Below are 13,420 nucleotides of genomic sequence, written 5' to 3'. Positions count from 1 at the left end.
ATTATGGATGGAGAAAGGAAATGTTTAAACTGAGAAAGATGCCTTCAGGTAATCAGAATGCAAAGAAAGAAGCGCTTGTCACTCTGCTTCAGGGCTGGGGCTGCTGGGGCCAGGCTAGGGCTCTTCTCTGACGAGCTGCCTACCACAGAAACTTTTAAAACTTCCCGGGGGGCAGAGGGTGTGTGTGTGCTGGCTGGAGTTGTGGGAAGTAGCCGTCTTAGCTTGAAATGCAGATGCACAAAGGATTGTAGAAACTCAACATCTGTGAATATGCATGATCGCATATCAAGGCAAAAAAGTACGATTTAATCCCTCTTGAAAATTCTTGTTGACCGTCTTATTGAAGCACATTGCCCTGGGCTTTTGAGAAAGCAGACATCTCTAACTGTGCAGGGTTGCTTTATGTAGCTGAGGTTTGACATCAATTTCCTGGTTAGCCTGTTTTATCCCCTCTTTCTATGCCACCAGGTTAAAAGTCACTAGGATGACGGCTGTCTTGGCACCTTCAAGAGTGATGCTGTGAGGCTTCGCTGTGATGGTATTTGGAGCAACCTGGCCGTCTTCAGGGAGAAGCAGATGCCATTTCCTATATGTCCTTAAACCATGTGCAGGCAAGGGGAGCCCATGAAATTTGTAACCTGGATCTGGATGACATCGTGCAACAAAATGATTGGGGTGCTGCTGGTCTTTTTCCCTGCTCTGCTGCTGGAGATGGACGTGCTGCCCAAGAGTGGGGGTCGGAAGGTTCTTCTCTCTGCAGCCTCCTCACAGCGGTCGGTGGCTCGGATGGACGGGGATGTCATCATCGGGGCCCTCTTCTCTGTCCATCACCAGCCACCAGCCGAGAAAGTGCCCGAGAGGAAGTGTGGGGAAATCCGGGAGCAATACGGCATCCAGAGAGTCGAAGCCATGTTTCACACTTTGGATAAAATTAATGCAGACCCGGTCCTGCTACCTAACATCACCCTGGGCAGCGAGATCCGAGACTCCTGCTGGCACTCCTCCGTGGCCCTGGAGCAGAGCATCGAGTTCATACGGGACTCTCTCATCTCCATCAGAGACGACAGGGATGGAGGCACCCGTTGCATTTCCGACTCGCAGACCCAGCCCCAGACCAGAGTAAAAAAGCCCATCGCGGGGGTCATCGGCCCCGGCTCCAGCTCAGTTGCTATCCAAGTCCAAAATCTGCTCCAGCTCTTTGACATCCCTCAGATCGCCTACTCTGCCACCAGCATCGACCTGAGCGACAAAACGCTGTACAAGTACTTCCTTAGGGTGGTCCCCTCCGACACGCTGCAGGCCAGGGCCATGCTTGACATCGTCAAGCGTTACAACTGGACCTACGTCTCCGCCGTGCACACGGAAGGTGGGTATGGGGCAGCCCCCGCCTTCCCGGGCCGGCCCCGGGGCGCTGCGCCCTCCGCGGCGGCTCCGCAAGGACGCGCCTGTGCTGGGTCACCGCCGGCACCGGGCCCGGGGGTGCGGCTCTTCCCCGGGAGAGCGCCGATCGCTGCCACCCGCGGGGACCGTGGGGCCAACGTGGAGAAGCGGGGCGGAGGTGCGGGTGTGTCGTTCGGGGGGCGGAGGGGTCCCCCGGCTGCGGGCAGCGGGAGCGGGGCTCGGCGGCGCAGGAAGGGATCGGGCGTCTCCCCGGCTGTGCCGGCCCTGTCCCCATTCGCACACAGAGTGGTTCGCGTGTTTGTAAATAAAAGTTAACAGATGTGAGCAGCTGGGTGTGGGGCGGACAGCCTCGCCCCTCCGGTTGGGCCGGGGCGGGTCCGTGGGGCTGTGAGGGCATGGGGCTGATGTGCTCGGTCGCTACCATCGCCAGGAGTTTGACAAAACGGGATCAGGGCTCGGCAGGGACTCCCGGATTAGCTGCTGGCTTTGCTGCCTGCGAACTGATTTCTTCGCTCTGCGAATAGTGAAGAAAGAAACCTGAAAATCCCTCCCCTGTCCAGGTAGCCCCTGCAAAGCCAGGTGCCGCGGGAAAGGGCAGGCAGAGGCTCATGAATCTTGTCTGCAGCTTGAGCAGCAGTCAAAGCTATCACTCTGCACAATCTGTTCATAGTCAACAGGTCTTCTTAATTTTAAATATCAAAAGAAAAATAGCAATAATACCGTTATTTTAAAGAGGAGACATTGGTTTACAACCAGGCTATGTAGACCAGCATAAATTGCAACAGTAATTGCATTTGATAGAAAATAAATTTGCTATATATTATTGTGATATTTCTGTAGTCCACTTGTGGTCCTCGGAATGGGATTTCTAAGTATAAAATTGCATATCTGACCACGTTATTGCTATGGCTTTGCAACTGTTCTGTTTCTGAGTGTGTTTCCTGTGTGGACTTGATTTATGATTCCCTGTGCTTACTGAGCTGACTCCACACCTTTTATTCTCACAGAGATGACTAAATAAAATGAGGTAAGAATCTATATTGTGACAAAAAAAAAAAAAAAAAAAAAAAAAAGGAAAAATTATCTCCAGGAAGGGTTACATATTTACAACATTTAGAAGGGAACTGGATTGATCTGGACACCAAAACCAGAAAATGCTACAATTTGAGGAGGCTGGGGGACAAGTGAGAGCATGAAGCAATGACCTGACATTTGCAGTTCATTTATGCCCTGTTCAGATGAGAAAATGAGCTGCTAGCAAGACTCCAACATGAGCTATTAAGATTTTCTATTGTTGACAGATATTATTAGATCCTGTGGAAGGCCAAGATGACAAATAAACATGAAAGGGGTAAATTCTTTGCTGATCTAAATAGCCATCGCTCCCTTCAAGGCACTCTGGGGTGCTCTGCTAACTCACTGTGCTTGAGGAGTTGCCTCAAAGGCCTGGCTGCATCTCTGTCCCAGTCCTGTTAGCATTAGTGGACCTTACCTCTTTTGGAACAGACAACACCCTCTGAAGGTTCATTTTGAAAAAAAGATCATTATAAGCAGCAACTTCAGTCATTGCTTGTGAGAAATTTTAATTAGATACCTATTTTTATGAATGTTACTGACTGATGAAAAATAATTGTTGCAAGATATTTTTAGACTTCCAAAGTGATACTTTTAAAAATAGGGGTAGCCCACAGGGCAACACTCCTCTTAGGAAAGGTCACAACAATTTCACAGATCATACAGCTTGAGATTCAAATTTGCTTTTTTGTTATTAATCTGTGTCTGCCATTCATTTATTGTTAAATTCAAGAAAAAATGTCATTGAAATTATGTAACAAGCTTTAACTTCTGCATTTCTTTCCAGACAGAGACAAGTTATTTACCCCACCCAACTGGTGTTGGGTAGATTCCAAAGGCTTTTTTTCCTTCTATTTAAAGTGAAGTTAGTATTCATGAAAATCGGTGTAAATGGCTGCATTTCTGTTGTTTCAAATCCCATGCATTCACTTTATTGTTAAGAGTGAAATCATTCTTCAAAGACAACACAAAGCCGCTCTGAATAACAGTCTGAGCAGAGCTGCTCCATCCATGCTATGTTTGGAAATAGGGGGATAAAGTGTAGTCAGAAACATTCCTCCTCCACAATTACTCATAGGCCTCTACACAGTCTTCATGGTGGGCTGCAAAATGTGCTGGGAGGAATTCTAGGGTATCACTGGTTGGAGATTCTCTTCAGCAGAGACTGTGAGGAAAGGGCATGTTTCTAGGAAATGCACAGGTTGACATTGTGAAGAAGTTAATTCCTTTCCCTTCTAAGATCCAGTTTGGCCCCCTTTCCAGAACAGGAGGGCTGCTTTCTTCCTACCTGACCTCTGGTTCTCATGGGAATAGACAACGTTTAGCTCTTGTAGGCGCCCAGCCACAAGGGGATGCAGTGAGACCACTGAGCTCACTGACTGCTTGCACCAGCAAGGCACACTCTTCAGTCCTCACTGACCCAGGGCAGGGTCAGGGAAACTGCCCAGACAGATGAGCCCTTCCCCAGCCTGAACCCTCCAGCTCCTCTGCTTACCCTTCTTCTGCTCCTGCAGCCGAACTGAAGTTGGCTGAATGCCCAAACCAATACCTGGGTACATAATTATGGCTTTAATGATAATCAGAAATAAATAGCACACAATTTGTTGCCCAAGTTTCTTAACATGAAGGCTATACATGCCATAAGAATGAACATAAAGAGGTCATCCATATAGGATGATGTCTTTAAGTAGTTTGCATTTGGAAATTTATCCTTCATGTGCCAATATGATAATTAATTAGTGATGATGATTTTTAACTACACTCAGTCTCCACACTCTGGTACATGAAGCTGCAGGGAGAGGTGCCAGATCTGTTGGGTTTTTTTACACAGTAGTTTATTAAGAAGAATGAACATTATCTGGGTTAAAACTTCTCAGTCAATGAAATTTGTTTTCAAAGGTCCACATACTACATTAGATTAAAATTTTCATATAAAACTCCACATTAGAGGAGAAAAAAAGGAGTTTAGTTATTTTATTATGTATCTCAGTTAAGCACAGTTGCCCATCATGAGAGTCAGTTTTTCCCAGAGCGGGCAACAGTCATAAAATGCTGCAACAAATGTGTGCATTTGTCAGTGTAAGGCTGTATGACCATATAGTAGTTGAAAAGCATTTTCAAGGCTATTATTCTTTTAAGTTTTCTTCAAAGATAATTCAATAGTGGGGTTTTTGACACGTCTGCATCTCAAATTTTAGTCTTGAAAGTCATTCTTATATTGAAATGCACCTAATTGGATGCTTAACTTTGAGCCAAAGTTTCCTATGGAAATCAAAGGCATCAAAAAGCACATTGGTTAAAATTGGGGACAATCCTTAGTGTGATAAGGGCAGAAGGAATGGCACTTGCCAAGAGTAACTTTCCAAGTGAGATATTCTGGACTTTAGCAAGGGACTTTCAGGGATTCTCAACTTAGACCAGGCAACCACTGGTGCTTTGGTAACACTGTGAACAATTACAGGGGACATTTCTTCCTTTCCTGGGGAAGAGCCCCCGGGCTGCCCCCAGAACAAGGGAAGAGATAGCAAGCACCTCTGCTGTGCTACTTTTATGCTGAAGGCAGAGAAAAGGAATTTTTGGGGTTGCCACCAGAAAATGCAGAGTGATTATGAGATTGCTGGAGGTTACACTGACTTCCAAAACCCACTTGCCAAGTGCACCCTGGTTAGTGATCAGCATGAAGTCTCCAGCAAATCCCTCACTTTTCCTGTTCCTCTTGTACAGGGAGCAGGAGAGATGATGGTGTAAGTAGTCCTTTTATCACCTCATCTTCTAAGTACCACACTTCTGAGTAAGCTAGTAGAAATACTTAGCACCTGTACCTGGATTCCATTTCAATCATTGCCTACCTGTTAGCCTTATGAAATGTATGTGAGCATTCATTTGAATGCTGTTTTCAATTTATGGACCATGCTTACGCTTTATTGTACAAATACCCCTTTATAAACAAGATTTCCATCCCAACAGATTAACATGCAGACTTTGCAGAAGCAACTTTGGAAATTAAATATTTAAGATAATTGCACCAAATTTAGACTGTTTAGGTATTAATTTTAGAGATCAGTGAGATGTTTCTGGTCTTGATTAAATTTTGTCAGATTTGTATTGCCAGGCAGTTCCTTTTTTGAGTATAAGGCTTAAAATTAACTATGACGAAGCAGATGGCACAATTGTAAAGATTTTCAGACCAAAGCAGATGGTAAGTATACTATCTTCACAATTATTTTTGATAACCTGACTGCTGCATACTATCCATTGTACAGGAAACTCATAAGCATGGTTATATGGGTTGGAAAGAGAATGGAAAGGAGCAAGTCCTGCACTTTATTGCAAATTTCACAAGAAAATTGTGAGTTTTCACAAGTTCATTCAGTAGAACCTACTAAAGTAGCTTTAGATATGGTGGAAGATAACACTTCTGTTTAAAGATAAGTGGGCCTATATTGATCAAATATCTTAAAGGAATGATTTTCATAAAATTGTGTTTAACTTCTTGAAGGTGTTACTGACGATGTTTTATTATTAATTCTATGGTGTCACTCAATGTATAAATACTTTTTGATAAAATCATTGTCAGGCAATAGAATAAGGAATTCCAGTTCAACTGTTTGGAATTCTAGAGTGTAAATATTTCTATAGATACCAACAATTACAAAAAGGCTCCTATAGGTTCAGCTCCTATAGTGGTATGAATTGTGCTGAGATGCATGTTCATAAATGCAGATTTCACTCTATTTTTTTATTTGTGTGCATTTAACTTGCTACACTAATCATCTTCAGAGACCTTGAGACATGAAAAAAAAGGAAAGGCATATATCCCAAGGAAAACAGAAATTAGTTTCAAAACAAGTATCCCTACATTGGATGGATCCCATTAATTGTATTAATTAGAAGGTGCTGGGAGAATAATTTTCATAGATTAACATTGGAAAAATTATGGTTGGTGACAAACACTGGAGAGATCAAGAGAAATTCCTTCTTGAAAATATATTGCTTTGCATTACTCCCAAATTCACAAATAGTATAGCTTTTCAACTATACAACTGGCAGCTGCATGAGTTATATCAGCTCGAAAGGTTCATCGAACTCCTGTGCCTGCCTTCTCAGCAATACTGCTAGAGTTCATATTTATCAGTCAGCACAATGCGTTCAATTGTGCTTTATTTTTTCTACATTATGTCCTTGCTATCAGATTTTTATGTCCTACTATCCTTGTTAACTCCTGCAGGCTTCTTGTCTCACTGAAGCCTTTTAAAAATGTTAAATGACCTTAGCTTTCTCAAAAAGCAATGTCCAAATGCCTCTAAAATATACCTTTGAAACTTAGGTTCATAACATGGATGTGCTTGCACTGAGGTTTTTTAGATAGGAAACAAAAAGCTAAAAATATGGAGTAAAATGGAGTAAATCATATAACTAAAGCAATGTCACCCACTGAGAAAGATTCTTTAGCGGCCTGATACATCAGCGAGCTGGTAACGGTAGTGAGAGACCAGAAGCATTGCACCTGCTGCATGCAGCCCAGAAAAATGCTGATCAAAGTCATTACTAACTGGGGCTCCCTGACCCACGTGAAGCAACACAGGGATTTCAGTTCATCTTCTGGGTGGTAGGAGTGCTTGCTGCATAAGCCACTGTCACAGGTGGCAGTAATTAAGATGTGTGCCTGCAGTGTGAACTGGAGGGCCAGGAATTAATTGCACGCGATTGCACCTGAAATAACTGTCCTTTCACCTAAGGAATGCTGAGGGCTATCACCAGAGATGGTTGGAGAGAGGCGTGCAAGGGACAAATGGCATCCAGTGGGTAACCAGCTCAGGTTAGCAGTCTAATTTTTCAATAGTTTTTTTTCTCAAACACTATTATTGCTAGTATTGCTATTAATATACACCGTAAAGAACAATTTCTAAATCTGGTTTGCCAGCAGAAAGTTGGCTGTTGAGAGAGAGACTGAATATGAAAAGAAGTAAGAGCAGGACAGAGCATATCACCACAGTTCCAGTCTGTAGCAAGCTCCCAAGTCCTAGGGCTACCAGCCACCAATGAACATTTCCTTTAGGAGTTTGTCCAATCCCATTTTGTATAATTTATGCTTTGGTCTCTAGAGTATCACAGAATCACAGAATGGTTAAGGTTGGAACAGACCACTGGAGGTCATCTAATCCAGCCTCCCTGCTCAAGCAGGGTCCACTAAAGCTTGTTATTCAGGATTTTGTCCAGATGGCTTTTGTATATCTCCTGGGGATGAGATTCCACAATCTTTCTGGTCAGCCTGTTCCAGTGGTCAGTAACACTCCCAGCAAAGAAGTTCTCCCTCAATCTTATAAATTGATTGTTTCTTGTGTGAAGAAATGTTTCCTTAAAACTACTCTTTGATAACTGCATTACCTTCAGAAGTTCATACAAAACTATTCATCATTTGTTAATCCTGATCATTATTATGTACTTTTAATTCCAATGTGAAATTTGGGTAAGCAGAGCTACATTCAGTGTTCAGGGTGGCTGAATTTCACCATGGTTAAACTCCCTCAGGAGGCAACAATTTTGGTATTGCTCTCAGACCTTTCCTGATAAGCTTCCAGTTGTCCATTACTTTTTTAATTACCACCATGCACTGAATGAATGTTGTCAGAAAATACCTTAAAATTATCACAAAATCTTCATTGTAAATGGTAAAGCTTACTTCAGAGTCCATTACACACAGGGTAATCATTGTGTGTTACCCCTGCTTTATTTTATTTCCTACACTTTGGTTCCTATCTGTTAGCCAATTATTAATTCAGGACATTCTGTTGTATCCTGTATTACCTCTATTTTTGTGAGACGCTTTAATAAGAGACTTCATTAAAAGCTTTCTTAAATCCTAAGTACTCTATAGTGATTGTATTACTCATATGGTTACCTGCTCCAAAAAAGAAGTCTGTTTAGCTTCTTAGATATGTGGGGGTTTTTCTGAAAAGTTATGTTAGTTTTTCCCTGATATGACATATTTATTTTTTTGTACCCTAATACTGTTTTGTCATTGTTCCTACGAATTAGCTTTGTGAAGAAATATCTGAAGTCTGCAGAAATATTATGTCTGTTGTTCACTGGATTACCCTGTGTGCCTCTCTACTCTCCATAAATTCAGTTAAAAATGAAAACTGATACGTGAAAATATAAAATTGCTCTTTCTACTTTATTGCTTGCTTTTGTGCTAAGGCCTCTGTAACTGGTATTAACATGCCCCAATAGAACATCAGCTGGTATTGGAAATTTGTTGAAGACCACCTCATAAATTTGGATTTGTTCTAAAATATGTTCTATTGACACTCAGAGACAATGGTTCATTTCTATCCTACATAAGGAATGACCATTGTGTGAGAACTGTCCTATCTGCCTTCCCTGGCAGTGCAGACTGAGAGAATTAATTTAACTTTTCTGTTGTGGTTTTATCTTCCCTGAGTGCTATCTTTTATATAATTGGCTATCATTGAATATCAGGCTAGTTTCCCATTTCTTGAATATTTGAAGAACGGTGGATTATTAGATTCTATGCCTTTATGTTTCAGAATTGTTTCATCTGTTTTTTTTTTCTGGTTTTATATTTCAATTGTCAAGGTATACTCTGCTTTCTTTCCCTCATTAGGGCACAACCTTGACTTTTCAAAGCATTGGTTTTAATTTTATTTATTTGGTTTTGTTTGTTTCAATAGCATTAGGAAATTTACTTTTTAGCTTTTTCATGCCAGCTTTTAAAGTCCTTTTAGAACTTTGGCTCTGACTATTCCTGGCTAGTCTTTACATAATTTTTTAGTATTTCAGTCTTTTGGCTACTCCTTTTAATGTCCTTGAAATTAGCTTTCTCATCTTGATATAATTTATTTTGCTTTGAATTAAACATTACTTTTACTGATTTTTTTATTTCACATGCAGCTCTTTTTTGTCTTATCACTAAAGTACAGTTGCAGACCACTTCTTGGATGGTTAGTTCTCAACAATTTGTATAAGGCTTAAGACTAAATCAAGAACTGCTTCTTCCTTTGTGAGTTCAATGAGCAAATGAGTAACACAAGAAACACATGAAAAATAAATCAATACACAGTATGTAAGATTTGCCTTCATTTTTCATTATCTAACCTACAGTCTGGCACTGCTACCTACAGATCCAGAGTGCCTTAATGGCATTTTGTGACATGGGCATTGTGCATCACAGGCTGTTTCCTCTTCTGCTGAGCCACTGCCTAAGTGGTGTGTGTCTATCAAAAACCAATGTGACAGATATTTCATTTTACTGACAAGTCATATCGTTTGTTCTGTAGTATCACAGTCCTTTGTTCAAACAATTTTAATTCATAATCTCTCTTAATATTCTTATAGACAAATGAATTTCTTAAAGGATATTTGAATTATGTTAACAGCCATCAATGATTTATAAGTCCCTTGAAAATTTGACAGTATTATTTTAAGCATGGGCATTTGGCAGTTCTGGTAGACAAAGCAGAGAAGATCATGTCCCGTGCTGGTGCAGAGGGCAAGTGTAGCAATAAGACACCTATCAAATGCTCACTGAAGTTAATTGGTGGCTCTCTGTGGAGTCCAGTGGATCCTGAATGGAGCTCAGCAGGGCCATCAGATGTTGTCTTTTCAGGTTATTGAGCTGACAATACTCAGAAAGCTGTAAAAATCTGCAGGGGTTGTGAATCCCACATCTAGGTGTATGCCATAGTTAGTTGGGAGAAGCACAAAATTGTGTGAAAACAAAACTGTGTTTGTTGGATTTGCATAGATATTAGAGGATATTCAGATACATAACTTTTCCCTTCCAACTAGAAGGAGGCTGAATCTAGTTCTTCTCAGAACTCCCCTGTGAATTTAACACTTGCTTCTCTTTGCAAAATGTTTGAAGAACAAGCCTTCATTTTCTTAAACGTAGTTATTTAACCAGCAACATTCATCTGTATTAATCTGTGGGTACAGATGGGATTGCACAAGCTAGTAATTTCCCAGACACCTATTCAAACAAAACTCATCCTGGAAAACAGCAATAGAACCAGACATGAATGCTCAAATGACAACTATTGGGAATCTGAATAAGTGTTCATAAATACTGACTTAAAATGTTTGTCCATGCTCCACTGAACATTGAATATCTTTTCCTAGGTAGAGTAGAATATAAAAGATAAATTTGCAATTAATTGTCAGGAAGTGAGAAAACCTTTGAAGCTTGTTTATGAGCCTTTCTTACCCATGTGGTAGTGTGGAAAGATTTCAGCAAATGAAAATTTGACAAGTCCATGCTGGGTATTGAAATTGGTGATCCTCCTAATGAGAGTCTATTTCCCTAACTGCAAGTTCCACATGAGTAGATCTCAGTCTCTTCCCAAAACAGCAAATATGTGAAACTGAATATTGGTAGTAGTGTTAAGAAATGCTATGTTACAACCGCTGGAAAACTGTAGGATTATTTGAGAGTCTGGAAAGTAAAATCCCACTCCTATTGAACTATTCATAAAGGGTTATAATGTCAGTCTGACAGAATTCTTTTGGAGGATGCCCTTATTTTCCAGGCCATATTTCCTGGGAGGATAAACCCGTTCAGCATCGGATTAAAAACTCTACAGCTGTCAGCTATATGAAGCAAAGCGCTGAGCTGGGACAGCTGCTCCACTGGAACAAAAATGTTGAAGATTTTGAGAAGGGGGAATGAGCCTGACAGCAGCCCAGGCAGATTGGATGTCACTTAGTCCTTTCTTGTTCCCTTCCACCCTCAAGGCGCTACAGTTGTGGCTCTCAGGTGTCACTGCATTTCCAGTTAAATAGGCTTAACCTTTCTCTTTCAGGTGGATACCTGCACAACTCAAACCATTCTTTGTCCTCTCTCAAGTTAGACCATGACACCAACATCTGACACCTCAGTCTGGGCATACTAAGGGACATGGTGCCAGTGCGTGTCACCTAGAGGCAGAATTCCTTCCATTCCCACATAGTGCTTACTGGGAAATGTCATCACAACAGGAAGGTTATCCAGGAGTTCCTTATGGATTTGTCACCAAACTCAGTAAGAGATAAACAATACTCCAATAAACTTATGCCCCTAACCATGCCCTAGCTGTGTCCTTCAATGTCGGCAGCCCGGAGAAGGCTAGGATAAGGATGTAGTAAAAGTGGCATTGAGACACTAATGTGCAAAACTGATGCTGTGAACTTGAGTGAGTCAACAAATATTGATTTCTATATATTAAAGATCAGCCAAAAATGAACAGTATTGAGTTATACCAAAAATCCAAACACAAAAGACAAATGAGCTATGCCAGACAGTTCTGGCTACCAAGAGAGCAATCCTCAGAATAATAGTAAGATGGTGATGCAGACTTCAGCTGACAAAAAACTGTAATTAAATTAAAACAAATCAGTGTGATGCTATGAAGAATAACTCTTCTCAAACAAACCTGATTTTATCCCCTAATGAAAATGCAAACTTGGTAGTTACAGATTTGAAGTGCAGATCAAGCATCTTAGATTTCTTTTCAGACACCAAATCAGTATTACAGAATATTTTTATTGAAAAAGCCCAGTGCAAAGTCAGAAAAACAGATGTCCCATAAATTTAAACTCAGCACACTGATCTCAGCAAGTCAAGGGTGACCATCAAGTACAGCTTACACAGGAGAATTGTGTCCTTGAAAGAAGTCTTAATACACTTTATGATTATAGAGGAACTATGTATAAAAAAGTCCCAACCCAAAAGCTAATGTCATCCTTGAGAAAGCGGGAACTTCACCTCAATCTAAGGATTATTACTTTTAATTTTGGTATTTTTTCAGTTCTGTTGTCAACTTTTAAAAATCAATACTAAAATATTGAAAAGAGATAGGGATAAAACTCTGAATGATTTGAGGGTTGGAAAAAAATGCTTAATATCAGGAATCCAACCCAGCTTAATCTGCCTGGTTTTTCAAAAGGAGATTCAGTTTTATGTGTCAAAAATGTCTCCTATCTTCCTAGCAAACAAAGCCACTGGGAACTACGGGGCCTTGCATCCTAATGGTTAAATGCAAAACAAGCAAAACCAATGTTTTTACTTGTGCTGGTGATCAGTCACTGAGAGAAATGACTTAGGAAAGTTCAAACTTTTGATGTTGTCTAATCAAAATTAGCTGCAGGTATTCCAGAACAGTTTTATTTGAAATGCATGTCACTAGGCACAGCACAGCTGGATCTGAAGCAAATATATGGGCTGGAGTTTGATAGGTGGTATGGACAGATAAAAAGAGCTGACAATTCTTTTTTCATTAAATCTTGTTAATTTGTGAATAGTTTTAATTATGTAAGGAGGTGAGAAAAATGTTTTATGTAAAGACTAGCTTAATATTTTGTTTATTCAGCTGCCTAGGAACATCCAAAGTATCCTGTGCTGTGGATTCTGATTGTAGAGGAAGAGAAACTCAGGGCAAAAAGATCCCATCAGTCAAATTCAGCCCACTGTTTCAGTTTACACGCAGTATTTTAAGTCAGTGTTTGTCCTCTCATCAGTTTGTCCTCTCATTACAGTTGGTGCCTATAATGCATTTTGCCCTTAAACTACAGAGCCCCCGTTCCTACTGGTTTTGTTTGCTTGGGGAAAATTTCCATTTGCATGTGGAATTTATATTTCACTTATTCTCTTACTTGTGACACAGATGTTGGCCCCTGTGACTGAAGAAAATGGAAGTTTTCTAAAAAGATTCAATGACGTTTTCCAGAGGTCTCACCAGTTAGAATACTGCTTTGTACCCGAAATGATTTAATTCATGTGACAGCCCATGCAAAGTAAATGAGTTGAAAAACACTATGAAAGAAAACTAGAACTTGATAGCTAGGTTAATTAACATTCTTACCCAAGTTTTTCTAGAAATTAATTCAGTGCTGAATTTCTGATTATCTGTTTTAATTTTAACAGATGTAATATGGACATCAATATTTT

General features: G+C 40.6%; 1 protein-coding gene across 3 annotated transcripts in view; it reads left to right on the top strand.

Moving 5' to 3' along the window:
- The first annotated feature begins 603 nt into the window (after nucleotides 1-603).
- The window catches only part of GRM1 (glutamate metabotropic receptor 1), a 178,678-nt gene continuing 165,861 nt past the window's right edge, over nucleotides 604-13,420 (top strand). For 2 of the 3 annotated variants that reach the window (XM_050973013.1, XM_050973012.1), the window contains exon 1: nucleotides 667-1,366. In XM_050973013.1, coding sequence (XP_050828970.1) covers nucleotides 667-1,366 — 700 coding nt within the window. Of the gene's footprint in view, nucleotides 1,367-13,420 lie in introns of all 3 variants that reach the window. The other variant, XM_018916962.3, reaches the window with a different exon arrangement.

The sequence above is a fragment of the Serinus canaria genome, chromosome 3 (assembly GCF_022539315.1).
Source record: "Serinus canaria isolate serCan28SL12 chromosome 3, serCan2020, whole genome shotgun sequence".
In the NCBI taxonomy this organism is placed as follows: domain Eukaryota; kingdom Metazoa; phylum Chordata; class Aves; order Passeriformes; family Fringillidae; genus Serinus; species Serinus canaria.
Note: the sequence above shows the minus strand (reverse complement) of the source record. Positions and strands in the feature narration are given on the sequence as shown.